Source organism: Harpia harpyja, chromosome 10 (assembly GCF_026419915.1).
Source record: "Harpia harpyja isolate bHarHar1 chromosome 10, bHarHar1 primary haplotype, whole genome shotgun sequence".
In the NCBI taxonomy this organism is placed as follows: Eukaryota; Metazoa; Chordata; class Aves; order Accipitriformes; family Accipitridae; genus Harpia; species Harpia harpyja.
In genome coordinates, this window is record NC_068949.1 from 13249928 (window position 1) to 13272567 (window position 22640).

At 41.5% G+C, this 22640-nt stretch overlaps 1 protein-coding gene across 2 annotated transcripts in view; it reads right to left on the minus strand.

Moving 5' to 3' along the window:
• PHYHIPL (phytanoyl-CoA 2-hydroxylase interacting protein like) overlaps positions 1 to 22640 on the minus strand; it is a 58928-nt gene that overhangs the window by 19016 nt on the left and 17272 nt on the right. The window contains exon 1 of one of the 2 annotated variants that reach the window (XM_052798915.1): positions 17254 to 17432. The exons of the other annotated variant lie outside the window; for it this stretch is intronic. Coding sequence (XP_052654875.1) covers positions 17254 to 17359 — 106 coding nt within the window. The 5' untranslated portion in view covers positions 17360 to 17432. Of the gene's footprint in view, positions 1 to 17253; positions 17433 to 22640 lie in introns of those variants that run through there. 2 annotated transcript variants of the gene reach the window in all.

Sequence of the window (22640 nt, forward strand, 5' to 3'; positions counted from 1 at the left end):
AATGAGAGACATTAGCTATGACCTTTTGAAGTAGAAATGTTTGATGAGAGGGGATCAAGTTCATAAAGAGCACCTAGGTACCATGACGTAAGGAATCCTCTTACTAGATAGTGATACTAACAGCTGAAAACAACTCATTTAGAAACAGTAAAATGAACAGAGACATCTTTCTTTATACCTTCTGAAAGAGAAAAACTTGTACCTTTCCTTGTCTTGATAATTCAGCTGATTGGTTATATATCAGCTCTATAAAGGTAAAATATTAAGTTTGTAGTTCTAGAAAACTGATATAGACTGACAATATTTGAGTGCTAGAATTCATTCTGAATTCTCCAACTTACTGTGGAGGTATTTTATTTCCTCAAAAATTCATTAGGAGGGAGAATTCTTCTTTCTGTATAACCATCAAAAATGACAGGAAAGTGCCAGGAAATTATGTATTAGCTGCATACTTTAAATTCAACTAAGTAAAAATACAATATCATATTTTTCTCCTGAGTTCTGGAACGAATGGGTCCCTATCCAACTGCTAGCTATATAAAATTGTTTTACATGACCAGGACCGTATGTCCCTACCAAGCAAATAATTAACTTGAATATCAAGAATTTCAGTGTTCACTGCAACACCTTGTTCAAGACAGACAATGAAATCACACAGAGGAACTACAAATACAACAACATTTATAAAATTATCAAGTTAAGGCTGTTATTTGTTAGGCCATGCAAGTGGCACTTCTCCAGGATAGCTATTCTATTTCGAAGTTCAACTTGCTATCCATAACCACGTAGGTAACATTTATGCTTTATTCATGCTTCTTTTCATGTACAAAAAATGAGGGAATAGTCTCAGGTTCTTAAATGTCTCTTTCTCCTCTCCCCCAGAATCCTGGTAAATCAACTCCCGATACAGATTTTTATATTTATATAAGCATATTTAAGATTATTTTCTAAATAATTATCCTCATAAAACCAATTCCTACATTAGATAAAGAGAGGATGCCTGGCTCTATAAATCCTGTTAGAGGGATAAACCCCTCTAAATCTTCTCCTCATTTCCTCCCCATGTCTGATACTACTGTTGTGCATTTTCTAGTAAGATAATGTGCATTCTGTCCAAAATTTTTAAAAATAGTTTTGAAAATAAAGCATTACTTATTTATAACTATAACATGTATATCTATATTTACTGAGTGTTTTTGAAATGTTCAAATACATTCAGATTCTCTTGTTACTTGGTTTTAACTCAAGGCTTAATTTAGCTGTTTCCTACTAATCTACACCATTGACTTCAGCAGGAATATTCTACATTGCAAAACAAAGAGAACACAACTAGAGTCTGCAAGCACAACCGTGCTTTTAGTACAGCTGTCTTCTTCGGCAGAGAAGATACCCCAAAACTGTGCCTACCTAAAGCACCGAGAAATCTCCAGATGATTGTCTAGTTTCTGTATTAAAGAATTTCTCTCAGCCTCTTACAAAGGACTCAATTCTTCCCCCACCTCGCATGGAGAACAAATGTACTCTACAAGTGGTCCCATGATTCAAATCAGGAGCAGCCCAGTATCTCAATCCTGCCACTGACAGCAACAAATGTGCAGGCTCTGAGTTCTAACTGAGCAGTGCCCCACTCTCTCCCAAGCCTCGTTTCTCACTGCCTGCTGTCAACTACAGGACTGAAACCTTTTTCTGCAAGCAGCCTCTCGTTTCACGAAGGCGGCTCAGAGACTCAGTTGCTGCCTGACAGGAGGTGTAGTACGGCAACTGAAGGACAGTGCATAATGAAAGAAAAGCATTCAGCACAGCCTTAAAGTTTCATCATTTGCTTGAATACTAACTCAACTGAGGTGCTCATTTGCCCTTAGCAAAAGCACTTGACTATCATCATATGTATTTTGAGATCTTGTGCAGATGAGACTTCAGGGGCTTAGTTTCCTCAAACGCGTAAGTATGTTTTCCACTAACACCAATGGGAATACACAATGCAAATGTGGCAAACCTGACAGCTAGTACTAGCAAATAAAGAGTTACACTGATACATTTCGGAACACAATTATGCCATCAGAACTATAGGGCTTTGGTTTACAGCTCAAGCATTCTCTCAGCGGACACTGAATGCAACATTAGGTTCAGTAGGAAATTAAGCATATCTGTACAGAGAAGGTTACTATAATTAGTAAGCAGAAATCAGATAGTCCCATTATAACGTTTCTGTGGAATATAAATTTTGACTTAGATACAAAAGTCTCAAGAGTGGATTTGTAGAGCCATATGTACTCCTTCAAAGATAAAGATAATAAAACCCAAACATTTCTTTGCTTCTTAAAAATGACAGCAGATACAGTAACAAGGAAAAAGCAGGAACAACATTCATTCCTGCGATAAGACCACAGATGTCTGTGGAATTACACCTGGAATAAATTTTATATAAAAGATGCATCCTCTAATTCAAAAGCAAAGGCTACTGTCCAAAAGATTTTATACATATGACTTGCAGCAATGTTCATGTGCAATGCTGATATGATGTACTACTGTGGAAACCACTAAAACTCTTACTATGCTAACAAAGAAGAAAATACTAACAAAGACCAATATCACCCTTGGGTGGTAAGTCTCTTCAGGCTCACTTTCCATTCAGTGAAAAAGGCAGTTTCCCAAACTGGATAATCTGAATACCGACAGTTAGCTCTCACATTTAACTTTGCCCTGGAGGAGCCTAATTCTTTTCAGAGACTAGAAAGAGAAGTCACAGAAGTTGAGAGATAGCTGAAGTTACCCTTTGTAATTATTTCCTAAATTACATTCGTCAGTTCTCACGATTCTCATCATACAACAGCAACATCTGATAATTTGCAAGATTCCCACCAAAGAGAAACAAGAAAAAGAACATGGGAAAAAAAGTAAGTACTACACTGCAGCCAATTTCTGAACTCCCAGAGCAAAGAAATCTACATCTCACTGACTCAGAAAAATCCTCTGGACTGATACTTTAAAAGGGATAAACTTTTCAAGAATAATTTCTCTGAATTTCTGTGTCAAATACTTCAGAGTTTTTCACTTATCCCCACAATATTTTTTCTGAAAACACTGATAGGATCAAACATCTCAGGAGCATTTAAGCTCGAAAGTGGATGAATGTATATCTTGCTAACTGCAATTATAGCTAAATTATTTAAGGACCGCAATTTAATTAATTTTCATTAAAAATAAATAATGCATTCAATTGCATCATTAAACTAATTTCTCAAAATAATTGTTTCCTCTTTTGTTATTACCATAAGGAAATTCAGATATATCACTGAGTTGTCCTCTGTTGTTATCAGGCAATTGTCCCAATTCAGTGCCAATTCTTCCTTTGATTTTTGACCCATCCCTAACTGAAGCAAAAATTTAAGTAACATTTGGTAACATCTTCAGAAGTCCCTAAATGATTTAGAAGAGTCTTACTGAAATCAACGCGATTTAAGCTGAGTTACTTGAGAGCTTCTTAAAACTTGACTGCAAATATCTAACAATTCATATCTATGGCTGCAAGTGAATTGCAGAGGCACATATAAGTTTCACAAACCCAAAGCATAAGACAAAACCTGACTGAAAGTCTGATCAATGGCTGATATGGCAAGGCTGACCTTATTCTTTCACTAAGATTAAATTCCTATTGGGTATCCTGATGTCTTGAAAGTATTTAGTATTTATACTTTACTCATTCAAAACTAAACCACATTTTCAGAATGTCAATAGCAGCCAAAAACCTAGCCTTTCTGACAGACTGAGTACTAGAATGGAAATAGATGCAATAGAGTTTCCCTTGCTCCTTATGGATATTTTTTGGAAGAAAATTTTTATGAAAATTGGATGCCTTTATGCTTCTATTAAGTATCTGGTGTTCCACAAGGCTGGGCCACTGTTACCCAACTTTTCCTCTTTCCTTTTTGCATCTTTATTGCACATAAGTTGAGGAGTGTTAACTCACTAAAATGCTAAGCTAAACACACACATGTGCACACAAAATTTAATTTTCACTGTGTTAAAAAATATATGGGGAAACTATGAAAAAGGAGGAACTTAATTATCAGATTATCAGATTACAACTGGAAGGTTGTAAATAATCATTTAGGTACACATTTCTTCACTAAGGAGCAGGAAAACTGTAAGACACTAAAAAACCACCTAGCCCAGAAGATTAAATTGACATGCCATCATGCCTACTTTTCCCCTTATCTAAGATACGCATATCTACTGATCCTACCATGCTCTAAGGACTGACCAAATCTTTGTGGTAGAGAGCTGAGGAGAAGTGGTGGGATCTCCTTTTATGACCCACGGATATCAAAAAACAAGTAAACTGATTTGTCCAGATAAGCTGAGACTGAGTGCAAATGACACCACCAAACATCAGCATCTTGCTCCTCATCCTGTCTGCTGAGTGACTCATAAATGCAGAAAGATTTATACCAATACACTGTTCCCACTAAAGTTCTCTTAGACTGCTTATACTAAAGAAGTGGTTTTATTTTTTACTGTAACTCATCATGTTGAAGCTAAACAAGCTTCTCTGCAACCTTCTATGGAATGAGAACTGCGGTGTGGTAAAAATAGCTACAGCTGCACTACAACTCCTACTGGCACACCATCGGTTTTCATGCCTCTGACCATCAGAGCTAGGCTAGTGCAATTCTACCTTCTTGAAATCAAACAGGACATTATAGTAGACTGCAAACACTAAGCCACCACAATATTTACTACTAATTAAAGTAATGATCCCATTTTGTTCAGCACAGCAAGCTTACAGTACATGGGTGGTAAGTGGCTCTTCTCAGCATGTGTTGACTACAAGATGCATTTTAAAAACAAATTTTAATTAAAATGAGCATTTCTCAGCTGCTGAAAGGGAAAGAAGGTAATAAGGGATGTAAAAGACTCTAAACCATCCTCTAGCTTAATTTAAATGTCATTTAAAAATTGAAATGAACTTTACAGCCACTTACATATACTGGAATTTGTGTATAATGCATACCTTCAGTTATACAGAATTCCAGATTTTGAAAGCAAATAAATAACTGCATCAGAAACACTACTATAAAAGCAGACCAATTTATCAAGTGTACTTTATTCATTTAGCTGGAGAAGCCTGCATTGTCAGGTATCTATGCATCCTTATGAAATTCTGACCATAATTCAGACTGCACTCAGACCCATTTTGTGGTGTATTTTTGGAAGGATGCTATCTCGGTACTGTTTTGCTGGAAAACAGGGAGTGACATTTTTCAGTAGACTCCCACCCTGTTGCTCACTGAAGGGACAGATTTTGGAGCAGGAAGGGATCTGGAGCTTCTTATGGCATGAGGTTTTTCTCTTCTGATGAATAAACAAGTACAGCTGCCTCTGAGACTGTGGAACTGCCTACATCTCCAAGACTAACACCGTAAAAAAACCAGACTCATAGATGAAGGCACTGACTGTATGACCCTGGACAAATTGCTTGGGGCCAGATTCCGATCCAAGTTACACTGCTCTGGGTCACTGGCCTAATTGCTCCAATGCTCTTCACCTAACACAGTGTAACTGAGGGCAAAGCACTGGCCTTAATCTTCTACTGTTTTTAATATTAACTGTATATTAGAGAAGTGAGTGGCCTTTCATGATTTGTGCTTTCACATGTCACTAAACAAAAGAGAGAGACAAACACACGCTTTCATTTTAGTTTATTACTATGAACCTCACGCTCATACTTGTTTACCTCATTCTTACGTGGCTGGCAACAACTTGTGCCATTTATTGCAGCTGTGTCTCAATCAAAACCAAAAATGTGTTCTCTACTTCAAGTTAAGTCATGTGAGTTCAAATCTAGCAAGGAAAGGCAGCCTTGTATTCACGCGAGCTTTAATTTGACCTGCCAGCTTGTCTGAAAATTGCAACTGCCTTGATCGCACAAGGATTTTCATTTAAGACCCACTTTTCTTTTAAGTAAAGGGAAGCCCAGGGAGAAAGGCAAAACTCATCACTTGAAGGGCAAGGGAGAGAAATCAAGGCTGGGGAACACAATTTTACTAAGTGTTTTCTTGAGAAAGTAGGGTGCTCAGAGTGAGTGGGCTTTTGTAACTCACTGGATGCCCTGGCAGTCTGCAGCATGAATGAGCATTTCTTTACTTCAGCGCACTGGTAATTGCTGTGAGCTTTCCACACAGATCTCTTGTAAGGAATAGGATTTGGCTCTGGTTTACACCAGTTTGTGCTTTCTAACTGTGATTTGAAATGTATTATATATTCATAATAGTTCAGGAAATTCTACTCTGTAACCTGTACTATTTTTTAAAATTTAATTTTTATGATTTCTCTAAGGCCCTGACAAATAAAGGATATAGGGGGTTTGAGAGCCTTTTTTGGCAGGACCTGGAGTTGTTCTGGTTTGTTTCATTTTTAGCTGGTTTCTGAGGGCAACCAAACATAGTCAAGGTCTTTGGATGTGGGTCTGCCCCTGGTTGACTGTTACTAACTTTTGAACCTTTGACAAGAGTAGAGAGCTCATAGGTAACTTAGGTTGCTGCCAGTTTCATTAAGGTAGGTAAGCATGCAGAAATGAGAGAGGACCCTGTTAAATACGCCCTATCAAGGGGAAGGCTACAATGAGTTCAAGCTTTTCACAGATACTAGAATATACAAATGACACAGCTACGAATACTGTAGTCAAAAGAAATCTTTAAGCAGAGTTTTTGCCACATTAGAATTCACCCCTCACCCAGACACGGTATAGCACATAGACTCTGTGGGTTTATTAAAAGTCTTGACTCTAGCTCATCATTTTCCTGTCCTGATGGCATTTGTAACAGATCTCTCATGTAGATTCTCTAAAGAAGATTGTCCAATAAAGAGAAAACTCAAACTGAAGTTTTGATGTAATTAAGTTAAAAGAAACCTATAACAATTCTGAACCATCAGATTCAAATCCATTGGAATGCCATGGTCCTCAGAAGTTTCAGAATTATTTTTTTTTAAAAGCACAGCTCAGTTGGATACTTTAATAGTTTGCGTTACAAAGTCTTCTGGTGCCTTATCATTCAGGCTATCAAACAGTCATGGGATTGTTAACAAGAGATCAATCATGATCATGGTAAGACAAAATTGATTATTACCTAGAGGAATAGCTGCACAACCTCCTACAAATTCACTAAGTCAACCAAGTCCCCTTGGGTATGTTACTTAAAAAGAATTCATATTTAGATTTTTCATCTTTTGGTTTTAGAGCATTTAAAAGCATCTCAAGTAATGCTTTCCAACTCATACTCCCTACTATATGAGCTAAATATAACAAGCATACTAAGATATACTGAAGAATTTAGTTTCACTGTATGGCTTCCATCTCAAGCACTGCACACTTGCATTAGGGCTGACAGCTTCACCAAACAGCCTAGGTGCTTTGCTGATGGTTTGCTCAAGGAAGCAACCCAGAAACCAGCTAAGCATTACAGAATATACAAAAATAGAAGGAAGAGAATCAGTATCTTATTCTTCACGTACGGGACCTGATTCTGTCTTCCCTGCACTTGTACAGTTACAAGAAAGCACAGAGTACCACCGGACATGTTCCTACTACACAGGTCATGCTGGGGCACCTGGCTACCTGATGTGTCACGGAACTTGAAATTAAACTCTCCTGCTCTAGAAGGGCTGCTATACTCAGATCCCTGTAAACCAAATACGATTTAAGAACTCCATGCTATCTAAACAGAGTGACAAAGTGAAGTACAGAAGCAACATATTCGGTGGGTCAAGGTTCCAAAGCATGGTACAAAGCAGTTCACAGACAGAGGAAACAAAGAAATGTACCTGGAGTTTCAGGTGCCTCTATCTAGGGGGGGAGAGAAAGTAACCTCTACACGTAGGCAGAGGTGAGACAATCACAATAAATTGTGTGTGAAGTCTTACTGCTCAAATCTGTCCTTTCATCAAGGGTAAGGTGGTAGCTATGTCATCAGAGCACAGGTAACACTGGCTAAAATTCCAGTATGTTCCACACAAGAGGGACAGAACTTCTCTGTGATGTAATGGATTCAGCGAGCAGATAGGCTTGGGGACTTTCAATTTCTGTGATTAGAGATATGCCTTGAAATTACATTGAAAGTGTAAAGGCTAGAAATTCATCAGAAACATTAGTGCTCTGAAAGCCACATGTTTACTACTGAGCATTTATATTAAATTACCAGCATAAATTCCATCATAAAAGTCTAAGTGCGTAATATTTACTTTATGTCATCAGATGCACCTTAGTAGCTCTAAAATACAATCTGCTGCACACTCTGTTCTTAATTTTATCCCTTAGTTTATATAAACTCATGTATAATTTCCCTTTACATAAGTTGGATTAAAACGACACAGCGTGAATCACTCCACTGATACTTCTACGATAGTACTTATGGCTGGCCAAGACTGAAAGAGCCTTTTAATATCTTTTTATCCTGCTGATTTTGAAGTCCATATGTCTTCAACTATGAGTACACCTAGAAGCGACCTGAAAAAAACCCCAAATAATCTTTTTAAAATGTTATTTCTAGCCCCAAACCAAAGATAGATGAAATCCAGACAAACTGCAACTTAAAGAGAGAAATTCCAAATTAGATGCCTATCTGTATGAAATAAGATAGAATACACACAACAAAAGTTAGGAAAATAATACAGTAGTTGCAAGATCTTAATCATGCCATGTTATGAATGCAAATCTGTTTTTACAGAGTCTTACTGAAGCCAATGGAACAGCTCAGGGAATAAATTTATGGGATGCTTCTGCAGAATTCTCCTAACAAGAGTGCATTGATATACAAAGCTTGACACGGGAATTCCTCAAACTATGCTTCTCCTAGAGCTGCCTGCTGTGTCTGACTTAACAGTATTGGAGAAATAAACTCCAGATGCCACTCCATACTTGGAACTTAGAGTGCAACTCTGATAATACTTCCTGTCATTCTGCAGGAACGAAAGACTAACACCAAACTAGCTTTAAGGTTTCCCCTTTTTGTCAGCAGCTAGAACTGTTCAGGCTCAGAGAAACTGTTGTTAGGTTATAAAAACAGTATAGCTAATCATTGTTTTTGAAAACATCCATGCAAAACAGCTTGTTCATTCAAGCATAAATAAAACAAGAACACTCTGTGAAAACAATAAAATAAAATTGATTAATGATTCAACTACAAACACCACTGTGAAAATTGATCCAGCTACAAACACTACAACAAATTCTAACCAAACCTTCGGTGCTGAAGGAAACATTTTCAAGGTCAAATAAAGGATGCTCCACTGTGTAACAAAACCTAGTGTGGAAACCACAGGAAGTGATCCTGGAGCAGAGCTTTCTTTAGTTCCAACTTCATAAACATTGTATTTGTTCATACTTTCCTACAGCAGTGACATACTTTATACATGTACCGGCAATGCTAGTACTATTTTTTCAGACATGTTCATAAATTTTTGAAGAAAGTAGTCTGCAAGTAAAATGCTTGAAACTTCTATCAAAAGAGAAAAGAAAACATAGTGGATGATTCTGGGCTGTGTTCAGCCAGAATTAAGTATAGCGTTCCAGGTCACATAAAGCATGAAAGGCCATGCATGCTGGCAGCATGGCAGAGGTACCTACTGTACCAAGTGGACTAAGAAAAACAAACCAGACTGTAAGGACTTTTAAAGATAACCTCCTCAATTGTGGTTAAAGATGCTCGCACTACTTCAGCAGAACAAAGGGAACTTGAAAAGTACCTTATTCAGAAAAGCTGAGGCCTTCAAACCTGCTATATAGAGGCCATGAATAATAAAAGGTGGAGGAAATTACAAGGAATGGGTAAAGGAGGAGATCTTTCTAGATTTTGGAGGAAAAAAATGGAAAATTAATGAGGCAGAGAAGTCCCAGAAGGAAAACTCAAGGTCAGGAAGATAAGCTTCAGCAAGCCTTTGGAGACAACTGAACACAACAATGCCTGACTGGAACCCATTCAAAAATGAATGACAAATACTACAGAACTCTAAATAAGAATGTGATATAATCTCTCCTCCCCCCACCCTACATGACAAAAGTGATATTCTGCTTGTTCTAGAAGCTGTGGCTCTGGGACCAGGGACTTCACTGGAAAGCTGCTGTAAAAGCTGAAGTGGCCTGTAGGGCAGACTCTGATGTAGATTATACAGGCATAACTGCAGGGTAAATAGCGAATTTGGAGAAGCAAGCTCAGAACACAGTTTACCAGAGGTGGTAGAGCCATCAGATTAGTAGTATGAGAAGAAAACGGCTACATGTAGTTTAAGATGGAAGATGAAACAGATGAAGAGGATACTAATGGCTTAACTCTTAAGAAAAACAGGTTTTGTCTCTGAGACTTGCAGAAGATAGACGAAATTTTAAAGTGAGGGGTTGGCTTGGCATTCCTGCTTCTCAGATGCTGGAGGGAGCAGAATTTCTCTTCCCTAAATGATTCCTCCTGCCATTGTACTTACTAAGAACTACTGATCTGCAGGGCTGAACATTGGCTGGCAGAGATGAGGTTGGCAAAACAGCCAAAATGTTCAGGTGTCTACTGGGCTACCATAGAGCCTGTGGCTAGTTCCAGGCTAAATAAGCATCTTTATGAATGATCTGGAAAGAGAGATCACATTTCTGTATTGCAGACAACATTAAAATAGAAGGAGCTGCAAGCACAAGACGGCTTAGAAACATAGGCAGAAAATGATAAAATGGATTCTGTTACAGAATAAATAAAAGAATGCTTCTGGGAACTATAATCTGAAACAAACACAAAGAAAAAGGGACATACATAGGAGACAGTAATGTTTAAAAAGCCTTAATTATAACAATGAGTAGAAATTAACTACAAAACTCACATTATATATTTGAGTTTCAACCAAGCAATATCAGCATATACCACTGGGAGAGAACAGTGCTTCTGTATGTGAATCTGGCATAATTACACATCAAGCATTTCAGTTGCTTCATAAAGAATCTAGAAAAGTTTCAGTGAAGAATAATTGAATCAACAGGGGCACAAATAGAATACCAGGCAAGATTTAAATAGCTAATAATTTATAACTTGGTCATTGGCAGTCAAAATAGTTAATAATCAATTACACAGATTTGAGTGGCATAAAGCTCTAAAAGGAGATGAGGAGGGAGGAAGAAGGAAGGAAAATAACTCTAAAAATTAAAGAATATAAAGGAAGAACGGGGATGACTACATTTCTTGACACAGGGATGTTGAATAGTCAGTGTCGAGCAAAGCCTCGCTAGTTATTAGTGGCATCATTGCTTTGTGATATAAAACAAGACAGGATAAAATAGTTGCAATGGTGAGCTGAAGTGAAAGACATAAGCTAATAATTAGTTTTCTTCTCTTCCACAATTCTAAATATCATTTATGAAGACTTTAAAATAGTTGCTTGGCTCCATTTAATATTTTTCTGTGTCCTAACAGTAAGGAATATTACATGTGAAAACCTTAGTCTCTGGCAAGAATGTAAAGCTAAAACCATAATAAGTATTTTTCTTTGCAACAAGAGAGCTTTTGAAGCTATGTATTAGATTTTAGCTCCTAACTGAAGCAGCATTATCGCTGCTAATCTGGCATCAGCCAGGTTAGATGAAATTTTATGGAAGAAATACATTTCTTAGTTGGCCATTCCATCATTAAAACCCTAGAAAAGTGACACAGTTTGCATTTTGAAGAGAGCAAATTTAAATCCCCAAACTTGCATTTGGGGAGAGGAATAAAAACAACAACAGACACGCCTCTGAATTTTGTGTCCTATCAAAATACCACAGTTACAAGCACCTCTCTATTATGCTGGATACAAAAATATGAATTGTTTATTCCTGTGATCAGAACTCTCATACTTTAAAAAAACCCAAACAACTATGCAAGTCCAACCATTCAGGACACTAAGAATTGTGCGAAATTTGGAGATCTCAGTTGTCCTTCAAGTAGGAGTCTACCTAGAAATTCAGTTTCTCCCCATCTCTGGGACTTACAGGATAACATTTCAGAAACAGTAGTGATAGTGCTCCATAATGCCAAAAAAGGGATTTGAAGAATGCATCCAGTGACTGGATGATGCCACTTTATCCCTTCTGTTTGAAAGGCAAATGTGTACATGATATGTCCATGAAAACTCCCATTTACAAACTCTAGAAATATCTTTTAGAATGCTCCAATAAATCCAGCATAATAATAAACTTCCGAAATAAAAAAGAAAACGAGACATGCTCAAATAACATGGATAGCCAAAGATGCAAGTTGCTTACGTAAGACAGAAATGACATCTTAGCTTGTATGATGTACTGCTTTTACACAAGCTTGTTAGACTAAACAATTTTGATGGCATCAAGTGTTTGGAAGGTGATGAAATTGATTTATGCAACCGAAACTGGCCAAGACACCAATTCCAGTTCTGATCCTGATACCCAAATACTATCTTCAAATATATGAAGCGAACACAGAAAAAAATTTTAAAAGCACTTTAGTGAGATTGTGTAGTTCAAGCCATCAATAGTTAGAAAATATCAGAATGAAGCATACTTGAATAACCTCAAATTGGCCCCTTTGTTTGTTCAGATTATGATGTAGTCTTTAACTGCATGATTACATACTATTTTTTCCACATAAATTCTGACTCATTCAGCATACATAATGAATAGTGCGTACATAATGAACTATTTTTCTTGTAACAGCTATTTGCTATTGTTCTGTGTGTAGTCCCAGGACTTATTTGCTACACATTATTCATGTGCTGCTCTGAAGACAAAATTATGAATTTCATCATAGGTTTTTCCATGCACCTCATGGGTTTTCCAGGCTACTACAGTGCCTGGCTACTTAACATGCATTCATTATTTTGAAAACATCTCTGTGAGGGGAGGCAATAATACTGCTTCCATTTTACACATGGAAGACTGAGGCACAGAGAAGTTAAAAGACAGTTACTGACTTTTGGTGCCTATTAAAGGCGGTTAACATCTCTTTTCTCAAAGCATTTAGCACTGTGCTTTGTATTTTCAAAGTCCTACTCTCACTGAAGTCAGCTGCAGCTGTTGACTCTCAGTACCCCTGAAGCCCTGATACCATGGCACCATTCTTTGCTGGCAAATGAACAAGGAGAATTTGGTATCCTGGGGTTGTGTGTGGCTTTGAAAAATGTCATCTGCTGATGCACACTGACCTTTCTCTGGCTGTCACACCAAAACATGGCCACTTCTGCCCTGTTCGTGAACTTGTTCCTGTCCCACTCCTTCTTGTACTCCCCAGTCACACTTCAAAAGTCCTGTTCTTCATTCCTAAGGCTTTCCGTTCAGTCACAGTCTCTGCTCAGCAAGTCCTGGTTCCATTCCTTTACTCCTAACCTCTGTGGCCCAAATTGCCCAGTTCCCCCTCGACATTCATGTACTTTCTGTCTCTTCTTTGCAGACAGGTCTCCAGGTTTACTCTTCACAGGTCCCCAATTCTCATTCCACCCTCATTCATCCAATTCACCTAATCTGGGTGAACGCCCCCTTATCTTTTTTCCCAGTTTTACTTCCCTGGGCACCCTGCCTGAAGTTAGATTACTCCCTTGCTCCTTCATCTTCTTTTCCAGTTCTCATTCAGAGTCATTTTGCCCACTTCTGCCTTCCCGTTTAATCTAATCCTCACAAACATCCCCAGCTTCTAAGTCTTTCCTGTTCTTCCACTCCTGGCCAGCCACTACCTCAGTCTCTATTAGCAGCTTCTGGGCCAGTTTTCTTGCCCCTCTCCCCAGTCCATGTCTCCCAGGTTCCAAGGTCTGTTGCTCTGCTTTTCTTCTTCCTGCATTTTGATAGGTGTCTTCCACTTTCCAGCTGTCTATGCCAACTGTAAGAGCACAGAAAGCAGATGCCAGTGTCACTCTGGCAGGACCCCAGCAGCTAAAGTGCAGTATCTGTAGGGGGAATGCTGCGCAACCACAATGTGGAGCTTCAAGAAATTCAGCTGCTAAAATCTGAGACTGTTCTACCAAGTCTGTGAAAAGCAGTTTTTTCAAAGGCTTATGATTTTCTGAAGTTAGATGTATTTTCATAGAATTGGCCTGCTCACGACACAAAGGGCATCCATCTACTAAAGGTTTAATCCCTAGCTAGGGCTAATACAAATTTTATAAAAGGTCACCAGAATTTTTAGCACAGATTAAACATTCTTTCCTGGCCTAAGTTTACAGAAATATGGCTGCAATGTTCAAATGCGGCAAAGGAAAATAACATGATACACTTTTTCCCATACACAAAGTGAGTTCAGTAGAGTTCTAAGGAACTACATGTTAGACTGTGCAATAGACCAATACTAAGCTGTGCTAGTAGAACCACCTAAAATAATAAGAAAAAAATAATGCAAGAAGCATTTGTAAATAACAGAGAATGCTGAAAATAAGAGCTGATGATTTGCTTTATAATGTTGCATTCACTTTAAATGAAATCTTACCAGGTGTTTTTATTAAAAAAAAAAAAATCTCCAAAACGCATACATTTGTTTTCTTTTATTTCACATTTTTAAATTTTCTAAATGGTCTTGATTCATTAAGAGAGACGACAATGCTTGCAAAAAAACACTGAAAAAAAAACAGAAAAAAAATCTAAAAAGATATGAATTGTTGTGATATTATTAATTGCTCACTCCAGTTCCTGTATTTCTGGCTCCTGCATATACCTCCGCAGGAGGTATAACCCAGTTTTCTGAATACAAAATGTTTCAATATTAATTCCCTCATCTTAGAAAACAAGAAAAATATTTTGTTATCTGCATAAAAATCCCATTATTGCTTATGTTTATACTGCAGCATTGCCTGCAATCCCAAACTAAGCGTGCTGCAGAATTTATCATAGTTGGATATGTAATGTTATCATTTCATTGGTTGCCTTTACAGTTACTACAGCTTGGAGATCAAGGACATTTTCAGAATATGGAAATCCAGCATATTTTTAATCCACTACAGGTAATATATTGATATTTTTCATGTAACTTTGATTAACCTCAGCGATGCCAACATATCACCTTAAGAATTAGATTTTTTACAACAAAGGTACCCTAAAATAAATCGTAAGTATTCATAATATAAATGCACTAACTAAACCTGTGTACACAATTAGGGATCTAAACGTGTTGCGTATACATTTGCATGCTTACTTAGAAAGATTAATGCCTTAACCTTTGCTTGCTTGCTTTTATGTTCCTATCAAAACAAGCTTTTAGATACATAAGTGCCACCTGTAGGAAATACCGAAGTATGCTCAGGTGCAGTCTTGTGCCACATTAGGCACTGAGTTGCATATCTTACATGCCCAATATAGGTGCCTCCTTCAGAAATTCAACCATGTATTGTAGGAGGCAATGACCCTGTATGATGCTGGCTTACTTGAAGATTAGTTTGTAAAGCCAGATCTACAGGAAAGTTGTTGTTTTCCAGTGAAGCCTATTCAAAAGGGAATTAAAATTAAATATACTACAGTTTTTCATTTGCGCGTCTGTATGACACTATTCCATAGAAATGGAGCAGTCCTTAACTATAGTATGTTGAACCAAATAGAGTCTGCGATGATTAACATGGAGTACTTCACTACAATTACCTGGGGTAGACAAATACGAAGGATTGCATAATTTGTCTGTTTTCATTTCTCTCTAGTATTAATAAAAAGAAATACATGTGAAAAAGTGTTTTAACAAAAGAACGGTCTAGCCTCCACTACTATAAACATAGGTCAGTTTCTCTAGGCAGTGAGTTAGGCATGAGTGGATGGAAGTGCAAATTGTATCTTAATTCAAACATCAAAGAAATCAAAGAATTTCCAATGCAGCTATAAAAATAATTACTGAAAAGACTTTTCAATGCCTTGCCAAATTCTTGACTATTTCAAGAAAAATAAAGAGCTTACAAAAATCCAGCATTTAAACTATTAAGTCTGCCGAGGTCAAAAAAGTGAAGAAATTCATCACAACTAATTTGTAAAAAAACAACTGAGAAAGCTGGACTGGCTCTTTCTACGACCATCACCTATAACAGTTATGCTCCAAAGATACACTCACAACAAGGAAATAGCTTCATTAATTCAACCGTACCATTCACTGATACGGTATCTCCATTCCTTGGTATGTTTGCCAGGTAACATACATTCCACACCCAAAGCACATTTTGCATCAAAAATTGAGAATTTATTTTTGATAATTCAATGTCAAATAAGAAGATGAGAATAATCTGGTATACGAACACAAATTATATGCCACTCTACAAGAAAATATTTTTTCATTGTTTGACTCTCAGTTTCTCCACTCAGTTTTGTCACTCAGAGTTGTGCATAAACGATATTACACTCTTCTACCATAGTCGGCTTCCAGCGTTCTTTCAAGCACGTAAATTTGTTTTGGCTGTCCCTCATCACCGCCTTACGTTTGTCTGCTTGCTTCGACGCAGGTAATCTTTAATATCCGCACCAAACCAAACTTCATCGGTTCGACGGTCCAGCTGTGCCTTCCGTGGGGAGGACTGCCGCTGCCTCCAGGGCGCTGCGGTCTCCCTCGGCCGCCCGGCCCGGCCCGGCCCGGCCCGGCCCGGCCCAGCCGACCCCGCCGCCGGCGCGGTGCTGTCCGCGGTGCTGAACCGCGGGGCCGCCGGCCCCGCCGCCTCCCGCTCCGTCTCCCCCCGAGCCCCATCTTGCGAGCCCCAGCGCCGGTCCGCTCCCCGCCTTATGGCTCGCACAAGCGACCGGCAACAAGTTTCGCCGTTAGCCCGCGCCAGCCGGCAGATTCGCCTGTGTATTTTAAGCGCAGGAACTGCCCTACAATACAAAGGAGTTTGGGGATCCCGGGTAACAAAAAACTCGCCAAGGCCACTACCCCGTCTCTAGATCCGGACCCTCTGCAGCGCCTGCCCTAGTTCTCCTTATTGCCTCTCCCAGAATAAACCCCAGCGTCCATTCCTGCCAGGGGCAGGGCTGTGCAGCAGGCTCGCCCGGGGGTAAACGCACTGCAACGCAAGGGACGGCTTAGGGAGCGGCGGGTTTCCCTCCCTTCCCTCCAGCAAGGTGCAACCTTCTCTTCTTTCTTTTGTTCTCAACGGCAGGAGAGCGGCGGCGGCGGCGGGTGGGGTGGGGAACACTCGCACCTACGAATACATGGGGGACAACAAAGGACCATACGCCGCGGGGATTAATTTGCATTAGCATCCATGAGGGCAGCAGCATCTTGCGTCTGCAGGGATTAGCCGCGTCGAGCCCGGACTTACCGTCCCTATCGCAGAGCTGAATCGCCTCCAGGCTCAGATTCTTGATCACCTCCTCGCAGGGGCTAGTGGGGCTGCTCATGGTGTGCGCCAGGCGCGGAGCCTCCATCGCGCCCCTCGCCGCTCCCTGCAGTCGCGCCGCCAGGGGCTGGGGCTGGCGCTGGGGCTGGCGCTGGGGCTGGGGCTGGCGCTGGCGCTGGGGCTGGGGCTGGCGCTGGCGCTGGGGCTGGCGCTGGCCGGCTCGGCGGAGGGCGGGCGGGCGGTGCAGAGCCGCGCGGCAGCGCTTCCCGGAGCCGCCCGGCTCGGCTGGGCTCGGCGGAGGCGGGCGGGGAGCGGATTTGTCACTGCAGTGAAGCGGGGAGGGGGCAGCAGAGAGGCGCGCGCTCGTCGCACCCCAGGCTCCGCGTTTAAAGGGGCCGCCGCCGCCGCGTCAAAACGCTCCCCTCCCCCACCCCTCCTTATGTAACGGCGGCGGCGAGGAGGGGCGCCGCGGCCCGCCGAGCTCCCCCTGCCCGTCGCCAGCCGCCGGGCCTCTCCCTCTCCCTCTCCCTCTCCCTCTCCCTCTCCCTCCCCCGTCCCTTCCCCGCCGCCTCGCCGTCCCTTCTGCCCCTCGCAGCCCGCAGCCCCCCGGGCACGCGCCGGCGCCTTCACGCGGCGACCGTTAGCAACGGCCGGCGGGAGGCGCCCCAGAGGGCGCGCGGGCGCCTCGAGCGGGCCCGGGCGTCTCCCGGGGCACAGCCCCGCCGCCGCCCGCGCGGGACGCGCCGCAGACCCCGCGGAGCTAAACCCCTCCGGCTTAGGGGCCGCCGGGTACCGTCCCCGCCGGCCGCCGGGCCGGGCTTCCCGCGGGCGACCTCGGGCACAGCTGCCCGCACCTGGGCGGCTCGGCGCTCGGCGCCGTGGTGCGCTTTGTTTGCGGGTTACTCCCTAAGCCGAGGAGAGCCGCGTCAACGCAAAAACCCCCAGCAACCCACGGTGATTGATTTTTTCCGTTCCCTAAGCACGCAGTACGCCACAACCGCTGCACATAAATCACACTAAACCGCAAGGGCTGTGTGCGTTCACTTTGATCCTTCAATTAGGCAGGAATCTGAAGAAAGAAATATTAGCTGTTGTTAAATTGATAAAACAAGAAAAGCTGGCAGAAGGTTATAGATGGCAGGACAGGGTGCAGGAATGAGTCCTTTCTGGCTGTCTGCCCTGCACACTTCCCTCCTGCTCTTTTTGTGGGAAGGAGAAATAACCCGCAGCGTACCGGTGCTACTTCTACCAAGCTTTTGTGAAAAGTAAGGTTTTTATTTATTTATTTATTTTCTTTAATCAGGGAGAAACAATTCCATCTCAATTAGCAGTTTCAGGAACAAGAACAGGTCCAGAAATGGAGAAAGCTCAGCTAGCTGCCTCCTCACTGCAGGTCCGCAGGCTGGACGGAGGAACAGCCTCTGGGCCTCGGGAGCGCAGCGCTTTCTGCAGGTTACAGATTGACTTTGGGATCAAGCTTGTCCTGCCGGGATGGTATCACCAGTCTCCAGATAAAGTAGTTTCAGCCCATTTCCTACCACACATTACAATAAGCATTCCCGGCACCTCTTTGTTGTTTCACTAAACCGAAATTGGCACCATTTGGCCGTCAGTTTTGAGACACCAGCACTGGCTGCTTTGAGAAACACCGGTTCATTGCACACAGGCCCCCAACAAGCTTGAGGCCGTGATGTTTCTTGGTCAGTATTGCATGCCAACATGTCCAAAGAGTCCCTTAAGCTCCCATTTCCCATTTTGGAGTCCCAAGACCACCCAGTCTCCCCCTGGATCCGACATGGTAGCAAGCTCCACACACAAACAGAGGCTTGTCACTCAGAATTGGCTTTCCACTGGACTTTGGGATTATTCTATTCTTTATGATGGTTTCCAGGTACAGTAATCTGAGGAAATGAGCTCTGGCATTACCTTTCACAAAGCCACTGCCACATGCTGCTGCCTGGGAGAAAGGAACCGGTTTTAGGAGCCTTGACTCCTATGACACCTTCAAAAATCTGTAGTGTGGCATGGGGAGAAAGTGCAACGCTGAGCACCCTTCCTGCACCGTCTACTCTTTGCCCCCTCCCTTCCTCGCTCGCCTTCTATTTTTTCCTCCTCTTTGTCTCTCTGCTGTTTTTTCACCACAAAGGAAAATGCATGCAGAGGGGTCAGGCAGAGGAGAAATGGAATGAGTGGGAAGGAAACCTAAAGGAAGAGAAAATTAAAAGGAAGCGATAACACACAGCGAGGGAGAGTGCGAGTCAATGGGGAGGTGGGAAGGGAGAGGAATATATGAATGAATGCACAGACAGAATGAGGACAAATGTAGAATCTGAGAGGGAAGAAATGAAAAGTGGGTGAGACTGCATTCATCAGGTTTTAATTTTGGCTCTGACAAGCATTCATTCCTTGCACAGAAGCAAAACCTTTCTCCTTGATATGGCAACTGTTCCTTAGCACACAGTCATCTCCTACGTAAGGCTGGAAAATTTCTTTCTCTGAAGACGGTGTATTTAGTCTCTCGGCCTTATGTTCTACATTCATTCCTTTCCACAATGTGGCAGACGCTTCAGCAGCTCACACAATCTTGTTACTTCTTTGCTACAACATTATATAAAGTCCATTTGAAGCAGACCCTCTTCAATACTGAGAGAATTCCCATTTTATTCTCTCTGCTTCTATTTTACACACCTTTTTCTCCTCTACTTTTTATTCTGTGCAAGGGAAATCAGGTTTTTAAGAATAGATGTATTTTGCATAGCTCTTTGAAAGCAGACGGCTTTGGGGGTGTTCCCATTCCTCCAAGGCCTCTCATTTCTCAGCTGCCTTACAGCAATAACCCCTGCCTGAGCTACATCTATTTATCTCCCCACATCATTACTCTTTTTTTTTTTTTTTTTTTTGGAAGAAAAGACTGGTTAAGTCTACAAATACTGGCAGACTTCAGTGGAAGAGTAGCGCAGAGAAGCCTTTTCCACAGCTCTGCTTTTCTAAGCATGAAACAAGCTGGACCTGCCTGAGACAGCATTTTGCAGAGTCACACTTCAGACTTCATGCTTCCTTGAGCCAATTGCTACTCCCATCACCTGGGCTAGGGCTCAACATTTTTTAAATCTCAGATTACTCCCAGATGTGATTCCGTGCAATCACTCGGCAGTGGATTTAGTCCTAAGAATTTCAGTCTCAAAGCACACAATACTCTCTTGGTGTTTTTCTTACCTGAAAGAACTGTGCTCTGCTTGTCTTAACAAGGAATAGCATTGTCTGAGGTACAAGTTACATTTGTGCTAAAGGATGACAGAGTCTCAGCGTATAATCAGAAAGTTTATTCTGTGACGGATTATCCCTGACAGTGTTTAGCAAAAAATGTCACATATCACAAATATGGGTCAACATTATGTAATGGGAAGTCTGCCAATGGCAGCACAACATTAGACAACAGTGTCACGTGTTTAGAACTGCAAGAGCTTGCGGAGAATTTGCCACAACAGCAACCTTTCACACTTGCAACATTTAGATAAATAGGTTATTACCAATTTCTGTAGTTCAACAAGAGTGGGCCTGTTATTACTTCAACCTCACATGAGGAGAGAGAAGCAGCATTTTCTAGCACGATACACGTACCAGGAAACATAAGCTGCGACACACACCTCTTGCCTGGCTAGGTTCAAAAATCTTGGCTCTTGTGCCTTAGACTGGCATTCACAGGCCCCCAGGTAGGTCACCAAGATCTTGCTGCAGGGCTACCACTCTACAGCAGACAGGCAGAGAGGCTGCCAGCCAGCTAGAGAGGTGTGCGGCTCCTTTCCTAAAAGCCACAACCTCATTCAAGCCATAAAAGCGAGAGGAAAAGGTGCTGTGTGCCCCTCTCCTCCCCACAAACAAACCCACACACCATTACAAAGTTCTGTCCCGCCTGTATTGCACTCCATTTTGGGAAAACTGCTCCGCAGCAGTAGCAGAGTACAGCACAGAGCTGTAAGGCAACCCCGTTCTTGCTATTTGAAAACGCTTTTGTATTTCACAGTAGCAGGTTTTCATTTGCAGGTTATAAAAGAAACCTCCTTTCTCAGACTTCAGCAAGACTCAGAGTTCCAGCTCTTCCTTCCCACTTGGGAATAAAAAAAGACTTGTGTTATTGCTCAGTGGACTGTGCAAGCAAAAGGCAGAAAGGCTACAGACATAGTTTTCAGGAAAGAAACAAGGGAGGAAATAGCCTTTTTTTTTTCTATCAATATGTCACTTTTGAGGAGAAAAGCAAAATATTAAAGGACAGATAAACAGAAGGGTCAAAACCAGTATCCAGCATTTTGGGTCAGTCCTAAAAGGAGCATTGACTAAGCTTAGTAACTAACTCCTGAAGTTTTATGGAAAAAAATGCTTTGCAATTCCACAGTCATTCTTTGTCTTTAGTGGACATGTCAAGTGTTTTGAGCGTGCAACGGCACATACTTGCAAAGGACTGCGTGCAAGATATTTTTGAAATACCATAGGACTGAAGTAAAATCCACACACTGGTGACAGAAAGACCAAAAAAAAAAAAGATTTAAGACCCTGAGTGAAAGCTGTGACTATGTACAGTTAATGTGCAGTGTGACACAGCTTCCTTTTCTACACAGAGACAGACATTGATGTATGACAATTTAGAGCACTAGCCGTGGTATCTCACTGGGAACCTCTTTGTTTTTTCTCAGATAGCAAAGCAAGAGCCTCCTCAAATGCTCAAATAAGGCGGAGGATGGCACAGGTCCCCCTTTTTTCTCTAGGAAAATCCAAGGCAGAGCAGCAGTGCTTAGTCTTAGCTCTGGGGTGAGTCTCTGTCCCTCTTTCTCCCACTCTCTGCAAAGGTAAGAACCACAGCCAGGCACCCTGACACTAAGTCCAGCAGTGAGGCTGCAGCTCTCTTGGAAAGGGGTCTGTCTGCTGTTTTCTGCTTTGATGTTGCTCGCAATGCTGGGAAGCCCTTGCTATTTCTGGCAACTCTCCTGTGAGATGTATGCAGTAGTTCATACATCTCAAAATGTCTCTCCTTCCCTGTTAGGAAGACTTCATTTCAGCAGTTGCATTCAGTTCATGCATTCAGGCTTTTCCTGCAAGGCCATAAAGCATGCTTTAAAATGTCAAAGATACAATTCTGAGGTAATCTTGTGACTTCTGGTGCCAGGGGACCGGCTCATGAATCTGTAGGTTTTTGTATAGTGCGATGTGAAAATGGCTTCTGTATAGGGAAAAGTTAGTCTACTACTCAGATAAAAAGACAGTCAGTCCGTGAAAAAGGCAACCAAGGGGATACGTGACAGAGATTCACTAAAGCACGAGTAGCACAAACAGGGTAGCCAAAGACGGTTTGCCAAGTCTCCCAGCACAAGAAT